General features: G+C 34.4%; 2 protein-coding genes across 4 annotated transcripts; both read left to right on the forward strand.

Moving 5' to 3' along the window:
* The first annotated feature begins 1,801 nt into the window (after window positions 1-1,801).
* On the forward strand, window positions 1,802-8,679 carry LOC106664491 (probable DNA primase large subunit). 3 transcript variants are annotated; one of them, XM_024230573.1, is made up of 14 exons: window positions 1,802-2,115; window positions 2,195-3,161; window positions 3,223-3,372; window positions 3,442-3,568; window positions 5,896-5,962; window positions 6,025-6,134; window positions 6,183-6,301; window positions 6,367-6,582; window positions 6,646-6,858; window positions 6,923-7,063; window positions 7,126-7,308; window positions 7,933-8,128; window positions 8,187-8,354; window positions 8,425-8,679. In XM_024230573.1, the coding sequence occupies exons 2-14, from the start codon at window positions 3,114-3,116 to the stop codon at window positions 8,493-8,495; spliced, it is 1,809 nt and encodes a 602-aa protein (XP_024086341.1). In that variant the 5' UTR covers window positions 1,802-2,115; window positions 2,195-3,113; the 3' UTR covers window positions 8,496-8,679. The 3 variants fall into 3 exon arrangements, with proteins under 3 accessions (XP_024086341.1, XP_024086340.1, XP_014245731.1); XM_024230572.1 differs by having other exon boundaries at window positions 1,802-3,161; XM_014390245.2 differs by having other exon boundaries at window positions 1,802-3,161; window positions 6,192-6,301; window positions 8,425-8,678.
* Window positions 8,680-10,965: 2,286 nt separating this feature from the next.
* Window positions 10,966-17,577, forward strand: LOC106664490 (zinc finger protein 271-like). Its single transcript, XM_014390243.2, has 4 exons — window positions 10,966-11,627; window positions 14,632-14,809; window positions 14,874-16,232; window positions 16,653-17,577. The coding sequence occupies exons 1-4, from the start codon at window positions 11,462-11,464 to the stop codon at window positions 17,326-17,328; spliced, it is 2,379 nt and encodes a 792-aa protein (XP_014245729.1). The 5' UTR covers window positions 10,966-11,461; the 3' UTR covers window positions 17,329-17,577.
* The last annotated feature ends 4,980 nt before the right edge of the window (window positions 17,578-22,557 follow it).

Here is a 22,557-nt window from a genome sequence, read left to right on the forward strand (position 1 = left end):
CACTCCTTAGACCGGTTCGCATCGCGACTGTCGGATCGGGGCCAACGATATCGTGCCAAATCGAACGGCCATTGATTAATTACAAATTACGATCTGCTGCGGCAATGCCCGATGGTTATCTCATATTGAAAAAATGAATTTTTACCTGTCACTTGTCCCATTTTGCATAGAAGTCGTTTAACTATATTTGTGCAAATATCCAAGTATTTGTAACATAAACTAAATAATAACAAGATAAACTATCAGTTAGTTACATAGTTGTGCACTATTTCAATGTCTATTCTACATAAAGAGTGGCTATTTTCATTTATTTAATATCATTTATTTATAATAACGGATTACACAGTCTTGCGATATAAGTTCCGGAAGATTTACAACAAGCTAAAAATTAAACATATGAACATTGGTTGAAGATTGCTCACACCTCAAGCCCCCTTCCATGATATTAAAAGAGCTTACAAAAATGCTACATTGGAAAAAATGGCAGCAACAGTGGAATAATATGTCATGAGTAAAGCCAAAGCCAGTCAAAGAATGAGCAACTTCATACAGGAACAGATGAAAAGAGGAAACATTACTGACAAGGCTGCGAATAAGATAAACCAGAATGACATACAGACACCTAATTTATAAAGATGCCTAAGCATCTTCCAAAGCTGCAGTATCGGTCCTATAGAAATGAAAGCTAACAGAATTTATAAAGAAACTAAAAAGAGAAAATCCCACAACAAGAAGTAGACAAATCTTCAAGGCTGATAAGTAACCAATAGTGATGGGTGATTTATTAACAATGTTTATTTTCTTTCAACTAGATATTCACATTTTATTAAGAAATTTCTGTCTGGGTCTTCAAAGTGATGAACCTGTAGTTAGATCGTTTTAACATAATAAAATCAGAGTTAGATATATCTAACCTTGCTGATTTGGTTCGATGCCTGTCAGATCTAGGTAAAGGTAATAAGCAGGGCGAGGCACTGACGCAAACCACACCCACTTTTGAAGATAGCTATAAGACCAAAGATTGAGTTACGGTTTTCATTTCTAAAGAAACAATTATGTTTGGTCAGAAGTGTTTCGGCATTTCGCCATCTACAGTGTGATGGTCAGTGGGAGATGATAAAGCTATGGTCAGACAAAAATTATCAACCTTATACGTAGAAGAAGAGAGGAAGCGATACTGACAAGGCTACGAATAGGATCCGCCAAACTGACGCGGGACACCTAATCGTCAAAGAACCCCCAAGCATATTTTAAAGCTGTAGTCGCGTTTTTGGTCCTGCACTTTCTCACTGAATGCCAAAAGTATGAGAAAAATGTATGAAAATAGAACTTACAAATGAGAAAACATAACGAAGCTAATAAAATGTGTAAGGTAAACTAATCTAAAAAACGAAATATCACATACCCACAAAGATAACCAAGAGCTTTATTTTAGCCTATAAAATAAAATAAAAACCTTAAATATACTCTTTTTAATTATCAGTTTACTAGCAATGTTTGTTTTCCTTTCTAGTAGACATTCACATTTTCTTGTATAATTCTTCTCGGTGTCTTCAGAGAGATGAACTTGTAAATGGATCGTTTCGGTGTCTACCCTCGCACTCATGGTTCGACGCACTCCTGAAGGACTTGTGTCAGTGTTATAATCAAGGCGAGGCACCGGCTCAAACTTGCCATCTCTGAAGATTTCTATAAGCCATGTTGTTAACGACCAAATTGCAGGTTCGACACCCTGCATGCAACAGGAAGAAATCTAAAAACCAATACTAATAGCTTGGTCATTCTGATCACTTGATATGGAAATCTTGCTGTTTACGCCAAAGTAATTAGCGTAAATATTTTGTTTCTGTTTAAACGCTGCCCATTCCCTTGTGCCCTAATCCCTAAAACGGGCCGATAGGGCACTGCGTCTGCAACTGGCTCCCGTCGTCACTTGCTCTCATGCGACCGAGAGAAACGAACGTCTTGCTTCCGTGCTTCCGTTTTATTGCTTCCGTGCAAACATTTTATTTAGTTTTAGCATTCCTTACTTCAAGGCTAGAAAGTTATTTTCAGTTTAGTTTTCTTTTAATTTCAAAACAAGGGAGTGATATCCGCCAGCCGCCGATAGAAAAGGTTCGGACGGAACCTAGCAAGTATTGTAGTAATCTAAGCCATCATATTATCCAGGGCCTTGGTTATGTTGACGATTTAGGTGCTGCATTGCTGGGTACCGAACAGAAGATTGGCGAGGACTACACACCCGTCACCTCAGGTATTGGGGTTTTGTTTTAATTGTATTATTTGGTTATTGGTTTCGCGACCACACCAGCGCGCGCCTTATTTAACGGCGCCTACATAATTAATGACCCACGCTCCCAATTGGGAACCAGATTTAAGCTCTGGTCCTCCGGGCCGGATCTGAACCAGCGACCTATGGATACAGACCGGTACGGTCTTCAGAAGCGTCTGTGTGTCATTTTGTCATACCTGTCCTATCGTAAGTTTTTGAAAATGTGAAGGGGACTTTCTTTGGCGTTTTAAAATTATTTTAATTAAATGACGCTCAAAGATTCCAGCCCAGTACCATACAGGTAACATTGTCTATCCAAGATTGCAAAAGTTATGTGTGCATTTTTGAAATTTATTTTTATGTATTATGTATATTCTATGAAAAATCATTGTCAACTTGACATGGTTTGTGCATTTCCCCTTAGTTCTGGTACATGTCTGCTGGTTTTTTTACAATTCTAATTTCCTTTGTTTCTACGTTGCCATCAATGTCGCAGAAGAATATGGCTTGCTATCTTCAGTTATTAGGATTTCAAGCAGGGCGAGGCACCGGCGCAAGCCCACCGCTGAAAAAGTTGAAACGCGGTGTATTCTGACAGTCTAAAACAATGTGGAACTGTGGACATTCTTACCAAAAAGGATAAGGAACGACAAAACTATAATTCCGTTTGCCCATATCCACAAATTGGTCAACTGGAAAAACCCGCCAAACCACAAACGTGCGATGTGATTATGTGAAGGTTGAAAGGTTTTGTTTGTCAACAACCTGTTGCCACAAATTTTCACTAAATCAGTTCCTCATCAATATTGGACGATTACCACAAAATGAAACAGTGGGAAGGATGGCCAGGGCGATTCTTTGTTGCGTGAAACCAGAAGACAACGAAGAGGTATTGTTGTGGATCTCTGTATTTTTCATATACTGATCATGTTTTTTTACTTTGTTTTTAGAAAAGGATATTAGATTTGAATCCAGGAGATAAAGTGAGATTAGGAAGGGCGCATAAAAACGAATTACCTAGGGTTGAAAACGGTCTTTTTATTTTAAGGAGGCCGTTTATCTCTTATAATCATGCATTTATCTTTCATATCGATAATGAGGTAAATGAATGATCTACGGTTACTTGGTCTTCGTAAACTTTTTTAAAACCATTTTCCCTCAACTTTCAGTTTTATTTAGAAGATCTCAGTACAAATGGAACTTACATCAATGGAAAACAGATTGACAAAGGTCAACGAACACCTATCACAACAGGAGATATTGTACAACTCGGAAAAGACAAAATTGATCAACACGGTATTAAAAATAATCTTTTTTTTTAAAGAGGGATTTCTTCAATAAAGATAATTGTAATGGTGTGGCTAATTACAGGCAATGTTAAATATCATTTAACAAAGTTGTTAGCAAATTGTATGCTTGTCTTTTATTGAACAGAGTTTGGGCCAACCAAGGTTTTCCAAAGGAATTTCAAGCAGGATTCAAATGAAATTATTCAATTGTGTAAATCTATTTAACAAATTTGTTTAAAATAAAGTTTAATTAATTAAGGTTTTTGGTTGAGATAAAAAAGTCAATGGCACGAGCGGGATACAAACCCACGACCTTCGGCTTGATACGCCGCTGCTCTACCACTTGAGCTATCATGAACTCGATCCACCAACTTCCCATCTCAACCGCACCTTTTGAATTTTCCCTCCTTTTTGCCATTTTTCAACTAAAAACCTTAATTAATTGTAATATATTAGTTGGTCAAGCGGACCATGAAATTAGTGAAATTAAATAAAGTTTAATGTAAAAAAGCACAACGTCTACACTGTTTTTGTCAACTTTTCCACGGCTTTTGACCCTATAGATAGGCAGCTCAACAGCTTGGGTTCAAAGATTGCCTGTTCTATTAAAATTCTACTCTCGCATACAGTAGGATTTGTTTGGTATAGGAGGGAAGAGAGCGTTAGATATAAAATATGGAATGAAACAAGGTTGTTCTCTTTGTCCCCTGCTTTTCTCTTTATTTTTGAATATCATTGAAGATTGTCTAGATGGTGGAGGGGTGTGCATCGGGTCAAATAGGATAAAACTCTTAGTGTATGCTGATGCTTCTTACCTCCAACCCTAGTTCACTGTAGAGGATGATGAATACCATCGATCAGTGTACCACCACTTACAGGAACTTGTAAATAAATATGAACAAATCTAACATCGTTCAAGAATAGATAGTAGATTGGGGAGGAATGGGAAATGGTTTTTACAGAATCCTCAAATAGAAATAGATTATGAGTATAAATGTGTGTTATTTCAAAGTTTAAGTAGTTCAATAATTTGTCAAAGTAGTGAGGAGCAGAAAGGAACTTCACTACTTCAACAAATTTTTTGGTAAGCATATATAAAATAAAATGTCTAAAGCTAAACATGATTTGAATACTCTATGAGAGAGCTTTGTAGAAAATAATGATGTAAATTTTTATTATAAACTACGATTATTTAATACTGTTAGTACAGCTATAGCTTGTTATGGTGCCCAAGTTTCTATTTTGTTCCTCTTGAAAGACTTATTTTGATTTTTCATTAAAAAATTATTTATGCTACTCCCTAAGCCATCAGCATTCATTTACAATGAAACAAATTACTTGCCAATTAAAATTACATTTCAGAAGACACATTTCCCAGAATAGGTGCTACCAATATTGTTTTGCAACGACTATTTTCGGCAGTAGAAATTAATAATGTAGTTCATAAATATCAACTAAATTAAGAAATTAACTTGAACAAAGCTAACATCTGGAATTATATTCTTAATCAGATTATTGCCCATGTACAAGTAGAATTCAGAAGATTTTAAGAGATATGTTAATGAATGCTGTACTTATAAGAATTTGAAGTATGATCTGGTAGAATATCATTATCTAAAAAAGCAATTTACCTCTTAATTGCATCAGATAGGTGGCGAAGGTAAGTTCTTGCCATTTTGATATGAACCTGACAATTTACAATTGGGAGTTGGGCAATGAGGTAGTTACTAACTGAATTTACCACTTCATGGCTCTATGTACTAGACTTAGCGAAATTAGATTTAAATATTTTGAAATAGTGAATATCTCTGGCTAAGAAATGTTTCAGTACTTGAGTGATCCTAATTAGGATTAGTTCTGTAAAAACGGCTACAACTATGGAAGGCTCATAGACTCCATAGTTCGATTCCCACCGTCACCCCCGGCCTTTTTTTTTTTTCATGATACCTTTCCCCCAAGTCTACAATAAAAACTCGTACTCTGGCTAACACTGTTAGGCCATTAGGAAAAACCCCTATGGAATGAGCTTAATGTAATTTATATTGTATTATTTATTATTTTATCAGAACAATTAAATTGTCGATTATATTAGTTTTGCTTAAGTTACATTATTATATCAAATGCTCTATTTATTTATGAGTTCAATACAGCTTTATACTTTTATATTGTTTTATGTTGTGTGACGAGTAAATCCTGTTCCACCAACAATCTTCCTGATCACAGTTGTCGTATTTAATGTTATTTTCCATTTTGTGAAAAAAATTTTAATGTGTGTAAATAAAAACAACATAATAACAATAATATTTTTTAAAATGTTGACTATTTTTATTTCAGATAATCTTCCAGTGGTATTGTTTTACATTCAACTATTTCTACCTGGACCGGAAAATGAGGAATATTTGTAAGCATTTTCTTATGTAAATTAATGATATTGTTTGAACTGTAATACTGTTTATATTTTAGATTGAAATTAGAAAATGAATATCCAAGTGTAATAAACACTTATTCTAATTATCCGACGTTTCCCTTAAACCTTCAATACTTGTATGATGCTACATTAAAAAGATTTGAACGTAAGTTATGACATAAATATTTTAAATTGGATATGCAATTTAAATTAGACTGTAAAGTTTTACAGCACCTTAACAAGTTTGGCGAAGTGGAATTCAATGGGTTGAGCAGTGTTAAACACATGGTCGACGAGCTGAGTCAGCATGATCTTCACACATTTTGTGATTTGGTAAAGATCAATTATATAAAAAAATTATATACATATATATTTTTTAACAGATTATTAAATTCTAGGTTACAAGAAAATCGATGTCATGTAAGGATTATTATTTGGCTAAAATATGCGATGAAGCTTCGCATTTTATCCTTCGGATTGCTTGCTGTCGGAATTACCCCTTGCGAAAATGGTTTATCAAGCAGGAAACTAAGCTTCTTTTCATTAAATGGTTTTACCTAAATGATTTTGAAAGGAAGAGACTTCTATATTCTGAAGGCTTACATTACCCAAAAGTGATGGGAGAAAATGAGAAATTCAGTGAAGACAGTTATTTTATTTAATCAAGTAATTTTCAGGCTGATGATTTAGAGAAAAAAGTATTGGCCAAAAAGTCGGAAGGGTTTTTGGATGTTGACAAATCTTACTTTAAAGTACCATTTTCTGAAGCATCCAATTTACTCAGAACTAAAACTGCCATAATTGAAAATGGCATTATATTTGTTAAAACTGATCAAATGGTTTTAACCATAATGGTAAAGCTAGACACCACAATGGATATAACAATGAAGGTCAGCTTCTTAGTTGTGATATTGTTTTAATGATTATTAATACATTTCTTACAAAATATTTTAGCATGTTAAAAAACGCTTACACAACATTTGGGACGATAAGAGGATTGTTTCGATAATAAACTATGTGGAAAAAAATATTCACTTTGACCGTTATTCCTTTTCACAGAGGGATGCGAACATTCTTCCTGGACATATTCAAAAGGTTTCATTTGTTTATATGTATGTATATGTTTTATGAAAACATCTAATTTAGATTTTTAACAGCTTTCAGCTGAGTCGTTTCCTTTGTGTATGAAATTGCTTCAGGATCAATTGGCGAAGGACCACCACCTTCGAAATGGTGGACGGTTTCAGTACAGCCTCTTTTTAAAAGCTATTGGCCTTTCTTTGCCCAACGCAATGGATTTTTGGAGGTATCATTTCACAAAGAAAATCCCTGTTAGCAAGGTAATTTTTATACATATATATTACATAGTTTTTAATTTCTGCCCCCCCCCCTTATATATATTTTTTTTTACTGGAGTGTTTTTGGGACAAACCCCTAGACATAAACATTTATTTTTTGTTTAGTTTTTCATGAACGAAAAAGTTTTGTTCTTACTCTTCAGAATAACGGGTACAAATAGGAGAACTATTTCAAATGGCAAGATTTTAATTTATTAAAGGTTTTTTTAACGTTGAATTCAATGGTGCAAACAGTTTTTAATATGGAACAATCATTCTCAAGTTATTTGCAGGAAACTATTTCTAAACTTGTTTTTCAGATAAGCAAATCTTCTCCAACTTCTTCAAACAATCATCAATTTATTTATTCATCATTTTAATCGATAGTAAATTGAGAACTGTTCTTTGTTTCAAATAGAAATGGCAATGATTCATGACAAAAATGCTTAAACATATCCTTTGTATACGACTGACTACCAAAAATGTACAAAATTGTATCATGTTGTAACTACATATTCTTAGAAATGATGCTTACCAATAAATAGGCCATAATGTTTTCAAAGTAAAAAGTTTGATTATTATTTATAAAATAAAACATTTTATCCCTGTTATTATTTTGTGTTTTAGTTTATGAAAGAGTATTCTTACCACATTAAACACGTATATGGAGTAGTTGGTAAAATGGCAGACTATCCTCCTCAAAACTGCGCGGAGATCATGAAAGCCGTTCCAGGTCCACTCGACTACCACGGTTGTCCTTTTAACATATTTGATAAAAACAGGATGAGAAACATTTTGAAACGAATTGACATAAAGAAAACAGGTTTAGAATCTAGAAATCGTTGATTTAACAAATTTACATTGTATGCTTATTTGTTTAGATATAAATAATATACTGGAAGTTATGGAAAAAGGAATGCCGCAAATGACATGTTCCAAATATTTTGATACCATGCATGGTACGATGTCTGTTAAGGCTATAAGGCACCCGAATCTTTATTACGAAGCTAGTCGAAAAATAAGAATTGAATACGAAAAGTCTAGTAGAAGTAATAATTTAAAATATGGACAATAATTATTTAGATATGTGTAGTTTTTTTAAAAAGATTTTGATTTCAGATCAATTTGGGCTGAGCAATCTTTCAACATTAGAAAAATGTGGATGTGCGTCAAAATCTGACGCATGGTAATCACATTAAAACACTTTTTTTAACCCTAAATCAAAAAGGAAAAAGTGTATAAAGTATTTTATAGTCATTTGTGTAAACCTCAGACTTAATTTCATCTTAATTGTTTTAAAGGACCTATAAGCTTTTCTATGAAGTGTTTATTTGCAAAATTATCAATTTTAATTTGTGTTTTTATATAATTATTCTACAAAGTTGTTAAAATATACAATTAAAACAAATGAATTAACTGTGATCATAATGTTTATTTAATGTATTTAAATAAAATCAATAAAATAATATATATTAATAATAATGTAGTAATATTGAAATGACAAGAAATTACTTCAAACAAAATAAATAAAAAAATTCAGGCTTTCCCAGGATAAATTTAGGTAGGTATATTTGGTTTAAATTTCTTCAAATAATTTACAAATTGACACCCAGTACTTGATGATGATTTGTTGTGCCATAAAACTTATACAACTTATACATATCATATTATATGCCATATAACCATCCCTAACCATAAAAGGATAAATCCTTCGTCAAAATCTGTGAAATATGCCTATGGTTAGACCATGTGTGTTTATACTCGTGGCAAATAGTAAAAAACAAAAAAAAATTATGTTTCCACTACTAAATAGAGTTGTTTGAATCGAGCGAAGAAATGGTTATATGCCCTGGTCTCACCTATTCGAGTACACCATGGCATTTGATGAGTACAACCAAAAAGTGGCAAATAGTGCAAAATAAGTTCTTGCATCATGTGCTCCTCACAAAATACAAAAATTGTTGACCTACACAGGAATAATAATATTTTGGAAATTAGGAATTTCGTGCCTTTAGCTACAATCAGTTTCAAAAGTATATGTGAAAGTAGCTCAATTGATTTGGTAGCTCGCATAAGAACACTTCCTATCAGAACAGAATATTTACAAAAAATTTTGAATGATGTGTATACCTTGAGTGCATACAATGCCTTACTGACATTATTTAAAACAGGGATGTAGTTCAATATATGAGTAATGTGTGGTGATTAGTGACCGTTAGCCGATGATTATTCAGAAATCGTGAGATGGGGTCTTGTGTAATGAGGTTTCAGAAAAACTCTTTCTTTATAGTGCCAACGTTTTGATATTTATTGAGATAATCTTCAGGGCTCAAAGTGTTTGTTTTCTGCGTAAGTGTGCCATTCTTCCATGTCGTGTTGAGAGTCAGTGGCACTGGTCTCTGGTCATATATGAGTAATGGAGTAGGTCCAAGACAGATCCTTGGGTACTCCTGTGGATGACGTGGTTGCATTATGGCTCCTTCAAATGCACCTTAAAATGGCGGGGAATTGAGATAGGACACAATAATTTTTATCCAATAACTTGGACAATTATTTTTTAAATTTGTTAATGTCAGACAAAATTTCCATTTATTATTATTATAACGTAAAAACATTATCTATTAAGATTCGCTTTGGATGTTTCTGGAATTTATACCCATCATCAGCAATCTATATTATTTATAAAAATACATAAGCATAACTTTAATATTCATATTTTACATCATATCAATTTATCAAAAGCTTATCTTTTAAAGTGTTAGAATAATAATTTACTATATACATATTGGATTTTAAAAGATATGACAATTTTGCATCTGTAATTTAAGTTTATTTTTACACATTTTTATATTATTTTTAAGTATTATCAAAAAGAAGAAAGAACAATTTACTAGCTGGCAGGCTACACAGCCAAGGTGTAAGAAAGTAACATTTTTTTTTTTATTAAATTTTTTACGAGGTTTGCAACACCAGAGGTCATATCAACCCTTGGGGTATCCAACATCCATACAAGATTGTATGCACATACACACAAAAGGGCATGAACGCATCCTTCTGGTGATGGGGGGGAACACATATTGTTTTTTAAAATAAGCAGTTTAGTTAAAAAGATTTAGATATCTAATTTTTGGAACATTTTTACTCATTTTTGATTTTTTATCGCGCCAACGTTTCGATCTTTATTGAGTGAGATCATCTTCAGGGCCTGGGATTTACAAACATTTTTTAAATTATACAAATACATGTAAGATGTGAAAATGAATTTATACAATGATATACACAATATAGAAAGATGAAGATGATCTCAGTAAAGATTGAAATGTTGGCACAATATTTTCTAAACCTACATAACACCAGACTGCATCTCACGGTCACTAAATGTTACACTTTAAAAAAATATTTTTTTATTTGCTGTAAATTATGTCTGATTCACTATTTTATGATGTTATATGAACCCTTGGAGTGCCGATGTTTTTGAAAAAACGACGCTCCTTTTTTTATGATTATAGAAAATAAGATAATAGAAAAAAACGTGAAAAAACGTTGACGTACAAAACGTCACAAACCTCAGGAAACGAAATTCTCAAAGGAAAATTTATTTCTGACTTTTGATGACTTTGGATGCCAGATCTCGTCTGCAGCCGTGGCGGACGCGGTTCTTCGAGAATCGACAGAAAACGGCCAATCGAATCAACAATCGTTTTTCAAATAAAAGTGGAAAAGTCGATAACGGAGGGTGACTTGATAACGGGAATCCATTGGGGAAAAAAGGAAAACGAAGTTCAAATTAATCCCGTTTGTTTCCTGGAGGAAAAAAGTCTCAGTTAGAGTCCGGAATCTTGGAAAACGGAGGAGATTATCTATCGCCTAGGTCAAAATACGCCCCAAGAACTGTTACAGCCGGTAAAAATGAGGAAAAACTTTAAGTGAGCAGCTGTCGAATTCGCCCAGTCGGTGAATATCGTTTTAAAAACGATAAATAGCTCGAAAAAACAGGTTTTGTCTAATTTTCCCAGAGTTTTTGTACAAGGGGGTTTTTCTTGGAACAACACGGTCCTAGGAGGTCCGTCTGCGAGGGTGACTTGATATCGCCTAGGTGAAGGGAGGGGGACGGAAGGTTCGCCGAGGCCTTTTCTCGCCTCACAGAAGAGCCAACATGGCGGAGATGGAGTCTATAGAGGATTGCGGTTTTCGAGAGGAGTTCGTCTTCGTCGAGGAGTACTTCCCGCTGGACCTCCATGAGGAGGAAGTGGTCGCAGAGACGGTCGAGACCGAGGAGGTCGTCGCCGAAGAACAAGAGGAAAACGACGAGGTCATACACGGTGAGTCGGCCTTAAATTAAACGGCTCCCGACAACCGACGCCCGTTTCCATAAATCTCATATTAATCCGAAGAAAATGTTTTTTCTCTCAAACTTCGTTTTATCAATAAAACAAGCATGCAACTCTCCTATATTTATAACCAATATCAAAGAAGCCTCCAGACAAGGCTAACCTTTGGTTCGCCATTACTCCTCTCTCATCGGCCGCCTCACAATCTCAAAGATCAAATTATTCGAAAAAAACACAAAATTTAAATTATGAGGGACATTTTGAATTTCCCACCGGCTGAGCCGCGAGAGAGGAACTAATCTGTTTTAAACAGTCTGTTGTTTAAAAATCGTCTTTTCGCATCGACTGTTGGGTTTTCCTTTTCCAGACCTGACGCCTTTTAACCTCCACGGAATTTCAAAAGTAACCTCTATTTTGTTTACTCCGCTTTTAATTTCTTCCCTTTGCCGGGCCCGGCTTTCAATTTTTCGAAACTTTTCCCAATTTCGTTTGATTCGTGTAGGACGGATATTTTGCGAGATCGCCGTCGGCCTCCCCGCACCCCCGCCTCCTCTATTTCTGTCCTCCATGTTTTTTCCCCATTCTATTAACCAATGTTGTTTTTTTATTTTTTGAACAATTGTCTTCTTTTCTATATATTTTTATAAAATTGAAACGACCAAACACAATTTAAGCTTACGTGTTTAAACACGTGTGTATACGTGCGTAAAGACTCGCTCGCACGCATCCATATACTTATTTTTAATTTAATATAACCTTCATTTCGAATTTTTTTTTCTTTCAAAAACGAACCATTTTTGCATCAATATGTATGCCTTTTAACACATATTTATCTATCTACACGAATCCACAAACATATGATCCATTATAATATGTATATGTACAATATAACCTTAATTTCGTGTTTTTTGTTCTCTCAAAATTGACCATTTTCCATTGATACGAATGCCTTTAAAGACCTGTATGTGTACATATATACGCATACAAACATATGACCCATACATATTACGTACGATAAAGAGAAGAAAAATTCAACATAACATAATTTTTCTTCTTTGGTTGTTCACTTTGTTTTTTTGTCTCTTTTTTTATGTGTTTTGTTTGATTTTTACGTGTTTTTTGGCTTTTTTCTTAAGTTAAAGTTGTGTTTTACAACTTCTGTGTTCTTTTTGTTTGTGTCTGTGTTTAGTGTAAGCATTTTGTCAAAAATTTTCTACTTTTGTAGTTTGCTATTAGATTATTATCTTATAGATTTTGTTACATTTTTCTTTTTTTGTGTACTTTTTTTTATTAAGTTAGATAAATAAATTCCCCTACTTTTTTCCCCATTTAGCATAAAATTTCACCATTTTGGTTCGATGTAATTAAAGAAAATGTTATACCACTAGAAAGTTTTTTTTTAAATGCATAAGTTATGCAATTTGTCGAGCTCTTACCATGAATTTTTCCAACCAGGTTGCAAATTTATTTATTTTAATTTTATTTATTTATTTTTTTTACATATAGTAGTTTTTGAAAGATTTAATGGTTTTTTTACCAAAAAATAAATGGAAAGTTCTGGAAGGGTGCCTTCTTAAACGAAAGTTTACTCTTTTCGATATTTATTTGGATTTCCTCAAAAGTGAATAGTTCAAGAGTTAGGCGTAGGTTTATGACAAAAACTTTAGATAATTGAAAAAAAAGGTTGCATATGTGCAAAAGGGCTGAGAATTGGACCATGGTTCATTTGAACTTTTTTATTACATTAGGTGCACAATTTTTTTTTTCTTCCAAAAATGAACAATGCAGGTTTTGAAAAGCAGTCAAAACTATTTTTAATTTTTATAAAATAAAGAAAATTTATTTGAAATATTTTCCATCACTATATATTTTTGTCTACAAGTCCTAAGCGCTTCTATTCCACTGACATAAAAAAAACTTATTTAGACTAACAATGAAGTCTTTGAAGGCGTTTGCGGCTTCACCGTGTTCTCCAAAAATTTCATCCTTCAAGAAGTGATCAAAATGTCTAAAAAGTGGATGTCCGTAGGCAAGAAGTCGGATGAATATGGAGGGTGTGGTAAGGTTTCATATCCTAAGTCCCTAAGTTTCCGAGGGTTGGCATTGGCCTGGTGTTATTGTGAAGAAGAATTGGCCGCTTACGGTTGGACAAAGAGTTGCAGTTTCCCATGCATTTTGTCAATTTCAAGGCATTATTTCTCTGCTGTGATAGTTTCATCGTAATTCAGGAAATTATAGTGAACAACCCTAGCAGTACACCACCGAACAGTCACCATAACTTTAACCAGATTTGGTTTGGGCTCTTCATCCTTATTCAACCACTGACTTGTATGGCTCCTGTTATCATACAGAATCCATTTCTCATTGCATGTGATTATTCATTTGAAAAATGAATCTTTTTGGTGGCGCAACACCATGAGACATGCGAATTTAAAAATGTTGATTTCTTTGGGCTTCAATTAGACCTTGCCAATTTGCTTCAGATGGTGAACAACAGTTGAATTGCCAACACAGCCCTTCCACTATTTGCATGTTGTCTTGTGTGAATTTTCTTCATTCAACATTTTGTGTTGGTTATGGTCAACAACCAACCGTGACCTTCCCTGTCTTCAAGATTAAAATCTCTGAAACCATTTTTGAACCATGCATCCGCTAATGCTTACCACCCCTCAAACTATATTGATGTTACACGCGGTATGGTTCGCACTTCGCCCAAGTTTAAATTCGTACAAATAATTTTGATGAAAACTAGCTTGGATATATTTAATTTTTCAGGTCTTCACTCTTATAAAATTCAATATAAACTAAAATTATTTGTATAAAACATAACTGTTAAAAGTATTTATTATAATCCATAAATTAGATATGAGGATTTAGCTTTGTTTACATGACAAGCACTTGCTAAAATAAAACAAATTTTCAAAACCTGCATTTACTTTGCACCAACACAGTATCTGTGGTTTTATAAAGATTAAATCCTTTTGTTTGTTTACAGCTACCAATAGTATTTTACCAGAGGGTTATGACCCGATGGATCCAAACCAGTGGGCGCAAGAAGAGGTAATTATTGAATCTTCTGAACCAATAATCAAAGAAGAAAATGAAGAGCAAGCTCATGTCTATGAGTGTTACAAATGTGCCAAAAGATTTAACTACAAAGATAAACTATTCAAGTGAGTTATAATAAGCTAAAAACAAGATGAATTAGTTTTATACGTACTTATTGTCTTATTTTAGGCATATGAAATTGCACCATGCAAGAGGAGATGATATGATGATAGAAAGAGATGGCAAAAGAATATGGACATGCACACAATGCGACAAAACTTTCATATCTAGGAAGGGCTCTATTATTCATCAACGGACTCATACTGGCGAGCGCCCTTATTCATGCAGCGTGTGCCAGAAACGTTTCATAGATAGCAGTACATTGATGAAGCATCAGGTGATTCACCAAGCAGTGCGCCCTTTTAGCTGCCTGATTTGTCGAAGAGGCTTCAATCAGAAAGTGGCACTTCAGCGCCACGAGAGGACCCATGGCCAACTTCAGCCGACTTACAAATGCAAATTCTGCCCTAAAACATTTCTGGTAGCGAGCAGTCTACAAGCGCATGAAAAAATACATTCAGGTATCAAGCCCTACACATGCCAATATTGCCCGAGCCGTTTCCACACATCTACCGCTCAGCGACAGCACGAGAGAGTACATACAAACGAGAGGCCATATGCTTGCAGTTATTGTCCTAAAGCATTCAAAGACAGTGGAACTTTGTTTAAGCATCAAGTCATCCACTCTGGGATTCGACCTTTTGTCTGTCCTATCTGCTCCCAGGGCTTCACACAAAAAGTAGCCCTCCGCAAGCACATTCGATCACATGTGTCAAGAAATCAGGACAACACGTGCGAAATCTGCGCGACACAATATTTCAACAAAGACGACCTTTGTATTCACATAGAAGCCCATATTGAGACCCACCCTTCATTATCACATGTGAGGAATGTTGCGACATCGTCTTTGAAGAAGCAGGAAATGATTCAAGTAACGCCTGTTAAAGCTGCTTCTCCTGAACCAGAAAGAACAGAGGAGAGCGACATGAGCGATCTAGCGACTTTGTGCGACGTCGCTATATCCACAGCCGGCGATTTGGCCCATAGTTACCCATGCCTTCACTGCGGTATGAGCTTCAGGCGGAAAAAGTCGCTCGACTCTCACTTATCGATTCACAGAATGACGTGCAAGTACTGCGAGAGACCATTTCCGGATAAAGCTTCTCTTGAAACTCACGAGCGTAAATTGTGCAACTTGGCAAATTCGGTCCAGCAGCAGCAAGCCCCTAGGCCTTCTACACAGTCTGACCAAGCTCCTACGAAGACCACCACTGTTCAGACAGGGACAAAACAGCCCAAAAGATTTTTTTACTGCGAAAGATGTGACAAAACCTTCAGCTCTAGAAATGGGTATATTATCCACCAAAGGAGTCACACTGGCGAACGGCCTTATCCATGCCGCTGGTGCAACAAAGCTTTTGGAGATTCAGCTACAAGACATAAGCATGAACGAATTCATACTGGAGAAAGACCATTCAAATGTCCTAGGTAATAATTTATAAGATTATAGTTTTATCTTTTGTAAATTTATGGTTTTTCTTAACCCTCCAAATTATTTATTATAAACATTCATTTAATTTATACAAATTGCTCCTATCTGAACGCAGCAACCCTTTGGATTTGTAGTACTGCATAATTGCAAATCTCTATAAAAAAAATTTAAGATGTACATTTAAAAATTAAGCATCCATTTTATTTTTTGTTACATATTTTGTCTTTACTTGATGGGTTTGTTGAATCACTCAGATGTTTTTCGGCATCTTCAGTGAGGAACTGGAGGTTTCACGAGTACCCGCAAGTAAAGACGGCCCCAGTAATTAACCCAGTGTAGGCTCAACATTAGTTCACCTACTTGCAGTCCAACATCAAATCTATTTTATTTCCTAACTATTTTTGTTCGTTTTCCAGGTGTCCTCGTGCATTCAACCAAAGAGCTGCACTCCGTGCCCACCAGATAACCCACACCGTCGATAGGGCCTTCTTATGCAAGTATTGCCCATCCTCATTCCCATATTTTGCGACGTTAAAACGACACCAGCAATCGTGTCACAGTCAAATCCCTTGTCCAATCTGCTTCACGTTCGTGCCTGATGGGAAAAAACTGCATAACCACATAAAAGAGGAGCATGCTGTCGAAAACAACCTCTCTTGTACGATTTGCGATTCTGGTATTTTCACTGATGCGGACGAATACTGTGATCACATGGTTTGGCACGGGAAGCAACAACAGCCTAACAAAGACACAACTAGTCAGCATGAAGAGGTACCTATTAACGATGACGAAAGAAACGATGATCAAGACAAAAGCGATGAAATCCAGTTCGAGCAGTTGCATGAAGGAGTTGTTAAAGAAGAAATTGTAGAAGAGGAAACAGAAGAAGTTGTTTTAGAAGAGGAAGAGTTTCACCCTGAGGAATACCAAGAAGAGGAAGAGGAAGAAATGGTTCAAAGGGAAGAAATAATCGAACAGACAATTGTTACCGATGACTTCCCAATCGTCGAAGAGGCTTATCCTTGTGACATGTGTGGAATTCTTTTCCAAGACAAGGAGCTCCTTAAAGAGCACATACCTCTTCATTTCTAGCTTGTTAAGCGTTAATACTATTCTTAATTTGTAAATATAAGAAAAAAAACATGATTCACAATTAAATGTTTTATTTTTAAATATTACCAACTGGCTTTTAAACATTATTTGTCTTGTATTTAATTAAGCTGTGTATATGTAATTACATATGCAATAATTTCCACATGTTATATATATGCTTTTTCTTTTGTATGTTGTGTACATAGTGTTAGACTTATCAGCAATAGATGTGAACGAATTTTAACCTCACTTAGTTTATGTGTAGTGCCTTACGAACCCCATTGTCGTACATACAAAAGCTAACAAATTCAGATTGCTTTGTATATTTTTTTAATCTTACATTTTACCCAATGAATCTGGTATTCTATCACAGAAAAACACTATTTAACCTGTACATCTCTGCAAGGCATTTTTACCCACCTCCTTACTCAATATAAAAAATAAATTAGTTATTTAATACTGTATATATTCCACCGTTAATCATGAATACACAACATATATGAATATAAACCAAGGGATCTCCCGAAAATTTAATAGGGTTAGTACCTGTTAATGTTTAAGATTTGTACATATTTGAAAAGAGATGAAACGATTTTGTTTTGCTTCGATTAGACAATGCTTTAATTTCTAACACACATAATTTTAAGTAAGTTATTGAAGTTCCAGTGTTTCTTTTAAAATCTGAAGAAATATTGTCAAATTATTATTTTACTTTTGTTACATTTAAGTGATATGTCTCAAAAAAAGATTTATATATGCAAATTTTGGTATGTCCATTTTCTTTTTGAACTGCAACCTTATGAAATCCTTGAAAATAATTCAAAACACGAAAGATTTATACCAAGGCTGAAAACAATAGCATGTGTAGAAGTAATAAATAAATTTAATCAGGGGCTACAACTTATATTTTATTCACTTGTTAAAAATCAAAATGATGCTCAACTCTGCATTTATATGTATCTGAACCCACTCCAAATGTTCTCTGAATTTTTTAAGCTTGGTCAAGTTCAATAAAAGTCCAGGACTGACTACAAGGTTATATGAACCCTCAGGGTACCAGAGTTTTGGAAAAAAAGTAGTACAAAAAAAAACATTGTAAGTTCGGGTTCGAATGTATCACCTTTACAGTGATGAGTGTCTTGTAGATGCTTAAAACATTGCGGCCACCAACTCCCCAGGACTCGATTTAATAGCTTTAATTAGAAAAAGTAATGCTGAATGTTGCATACACAAACTTGATGGTCGACAAAACAGGAAAAGGCAATTAATTTATCTAAGAATAGGGCACTGCAGGCTCACCCATTGATATATTAACGGCTAGAAAATCACCTCTATGATTAGTCACAGTAAAAATAAATGTTAACTGACTGCGGTCTATGCTTGGCCATTTTGGTTGTCCATAACCTAATTTATAATGTAAAATACCTCTGGTACTTAAAACTAACAGAAAAGCAAATTATACGATCCACTTTATTCCATAGATGTAGACAACCTACAGAATAAAATAACAACAATATGATCAATGTATGATTAGGTTTTTTTTATGAATTTTAGCAAATTATGTGGTTTTCATGGCATAAAAAATATTACTTCCAGTAGAAGAAAATTGAAATGACATTGTGACAATTTTGTCCTTTTTGAAGAAAATCCTAGAATTTCGAATGGTTGTGTAGTGGTGGGAGAGTTTAAAAAGTATAACGGGGAGGACATAGTTTGCGCACCCAGAAAGGCAGTTGACTTGACGCGCATGTTCCGTATTCCGCAGTCAGCATGTTATTTATGATCTGACTGGTCAATTGTAGGGGATTCTTAAGGTCGATTCCTCAAATATAGACAATATGTGTCAAAATTTAGCCAAATGGGTATGGGGCGAATTGGGCCTCTTGAGGTGTGGGACTCAGCGAGGCATGCAACTTTACACACTCGGTTCACTGCAGGGTTCCCGGATTTGGAGAGGAGTAGACATTGGCAGTGACACGCACCCATCTTTGATGATCTGCACAATGAAAATTAAATACAGATGTGTTACTCCGAGGGGATGAATGTGTGAATTGGTTACAGGCTGGACGGAGTCACACAAATGACTGTGAGATCCGAAGATTCTTTGGATTTGAGATAAGCCAACTGTTGGAAAGAATTCTTTTGTGGAGAAACCTTTTCTCCTTACTGCAACAAATTAGATGAAGAGGGTTCTAAAAAGAACCTGGAGAGAAATAAAGGTGCCTATAATTTAAAAAAATTAAATATTTTAACAAGGGTTAACAAAAAAATTGTATGTTGGGTTCGAATCTAGCAGTCCCACATTCGAACCTGGGACCTTTACCTTATAGTGATGAGCAACATGTTAACGCTAAACAATGCCTAAACCGTTGCAGCCACAAATGCCCCTAAGAAAAAAAGGTTTAAAACAGTATAAAACAAAATTTTTGTGATGGAAATCTCATATAGTGACCACTCCTCGGGGGCCGCGGTAGCCAAGTGGTTAAGGTGCCAGACTCTCGGCTAGTAGATCCCGCGGTCATGGGTTCAATCCCCACCGTCGCCTCTGGACTTTTTCTGACGCCTAAGGGGACCGGTGGCCGCAATTGAAAGAAATTGACACGGCACTCATCAATGGAAGCGGCGGGATCGGATCTCAGCGACCCTGAATTTGGTCCCAACCCCCTTCCAAAATGAGTTTCTTCGATGGAAGAACACCGGTACAATGGGGGCTCAAGTTTACATTTGTGTTGCGAGCCCTCCCCAAAAATATGGAGCCAGGGATAAAGTACAATAAGCTGTACAGCTCAGCTGCAGTGCTCAGGAGGGAACTCCTCAAGTCCCTGGTATCCAATAAAAAAAAAAAAATAATAATAATAAAAAAAATTAAAAAAGACCACTCCTCGGTTAACCCAGTAAGCCAGTATTGATTGATTTACAAATTATAATTGTTAACATCTATAGATTTTTTAAAATTTATTAATTTTTTAAAGGATTTTGACATTTTTTAGGGCTTAACCAGCATTTAGGGATTACAAAAAAAAAACCACTACATAAATTATGCTAATTTCACAATATTAAGGTTTTACGATGAAAGTGGCGGGATTTTTACAGATTTATTACTGATACTTTCTTCTACAGTACTCTCAGCCCTGAAGTACAGAAAAGTAATCCAGAACTATTTAGCCTAGGAAAAATGTTTAACTGCACTATTTTTTTCTCTTGCAGGCTAACATATGTTTTAATTTTTTTTCATTTCAGAATTCAAATTACATGGTAAATTTTCAAATTTTTCTAGGTTGAAAAATTGTTGTTTATTTTTCCTTTTTTAAAGTGGAAACTATTTAAAAAAAAAGTTACACTGGAAGCCTTAGGGTGAGCAATTCGTTGGAGGAGATTGATGGGGGGAGAAGGTGGAGTTTTCAGGGCACATTTCGATTAGGAGAACCTGAGCCGAAGGGCTTTTAGATTTTTTTTGCATTCAAGTGCCTTCAAGAAGGACACATTCAGTTCTGATATGATACATAATGTTCTTGCGAAAGGTATCACATTTCTTCCTCGGGTTTTTGCCATAAAAATATGCCAGAGTGACCACCGGAAGAGACTGTTCTAAGATTGACCTATTGTAAACGCACTTGTGCTCTCGTGAGGTAAGATTTCAATCAAATTTGACTTACTTAAAATACTTTTTTCAGATTTTTTAAGCATTTTTAATTGTTTTTAATTATTTAAAAAATTGCCTATATAATACAAGAAATACTAATACTACAATTGAATAGATAATGTTTAAATTTAATATAAAATAAAAATAAAAATTTAAGATTTTAACTAAAATTGAAATACAAAAACAATTGAATTTGTTTTGTTTTTTTAATAAGAAAATTATCTTATGGAAAAATTAATTGAAACATATTTTTCAAAAAATATGTTTAAAATATGGCAAAGTGTTAAGTGAAATTTATTAAAAACATTTGTCTCTGGCATTCCAAAAATAAAAAAAATGCAAATTTAACGTGTAAATCAAAATTTGGTAAAAATTGATTATCTTTACGTAAGGCAAAATCCTGCAAGGTAACTAATTCAGTCAATTTTTAAATTTTGAACACAACATTAAGTTTAACTGTTGACTTTAGCATCTGAAACGCTGGTAGCACACTTTTCTTTGGGTAACGTAATCAAGTGATGACAAATTATAAAACTCAAAATGTCAGATATTTGCACTAATTCTTCTTTTCGGTAAACATTTTCTATATTATTTGTTTAATACATTCTCCCAATAGCGTTTCTCATTTAATGTAGTATTATTTATCTTACTGTAGTTCGAAAACAATATTCAACGCTGATAAATGCAAAACTGCATCTATCGCAGAAACCTTTCTGGAAAAAATCAAATCAATGATATTAGGGGGGGGAGAATTAAATTAACCATTGTTTTTTAATCACACACATTAATATTATTAGAAAACATTCTTAAAATAATAAAACTTTTAAATTATTATTTATATTTTGTTAAATATTTTTCACGCAGCTCTGAAATTTTTTTAAAATTGAATTATTCAAATAAAACATTAAACACTTTTTTAATAAGAACAGTGGTTGTTATAAAGATTAAAAAGTCTATAAAATTCTTGAGATCCATAAGAATAGATATTTAAAAAAAATTTTTTCAGCATATTACAACGGTTTAACTTTTTTTCCCCCTAGTGTTTTTGTTTTATTTTTATTTAATTGTTTTCTAACCCTAATTCATAAAATTTATAGAAGAACGTTGGTAAACAAAACAACGTAATATTAACAGGCAAATTTTGTAATTAAAATTAATTATTCTTTTTATCTAAGGTTTTTGGTTGAAATGAAAAATTAGCATCATGAGCGGGATTCGAACCCACAACTTTCGGCTCAATATGCTGCTCTCATCACTTGTGCTATCATGACTTGGATTGTGACATTTGAAGTCATGATAGCTCAAGTAGTTAGAGCAGCAGCGAATTGAGCCGAAGGTCATGGGTTCGAATCCAGCTCATGACACTAATTTTTCTTGACCAAATATTATAGATAAAAAGAATAATAAATTGGAATAATTAATATGGTCAATTATGACCAGTAAGCGAATATGGATTAATTTTGTAATTACTTTCAGGAGGCTTCAAGTTATAATGGACGGAGGCGATGGAGGAGATAAAGAACTGTGTTACTCTCTTTATATAAATCCAAATTTAGAGGAGATCAAAGACAGCGAGAGCAACAAAG

The sequence above is a fragment of the Cimex lectularius genome, unplaced genomic scaffold, assembly GCF_000648675.2.
Source record: "Cimex lectularius strain Harlan isolate CLEC.00 unplaced genomic scaffold, Clec_2.1 scaffold13, whole genome shotgun sequence".
NCBI lineage: Eukaryota > Metazoa > Arthropoda > Insecta > Hemiptera > Cimicidae > Cimex > Cimex lectularius.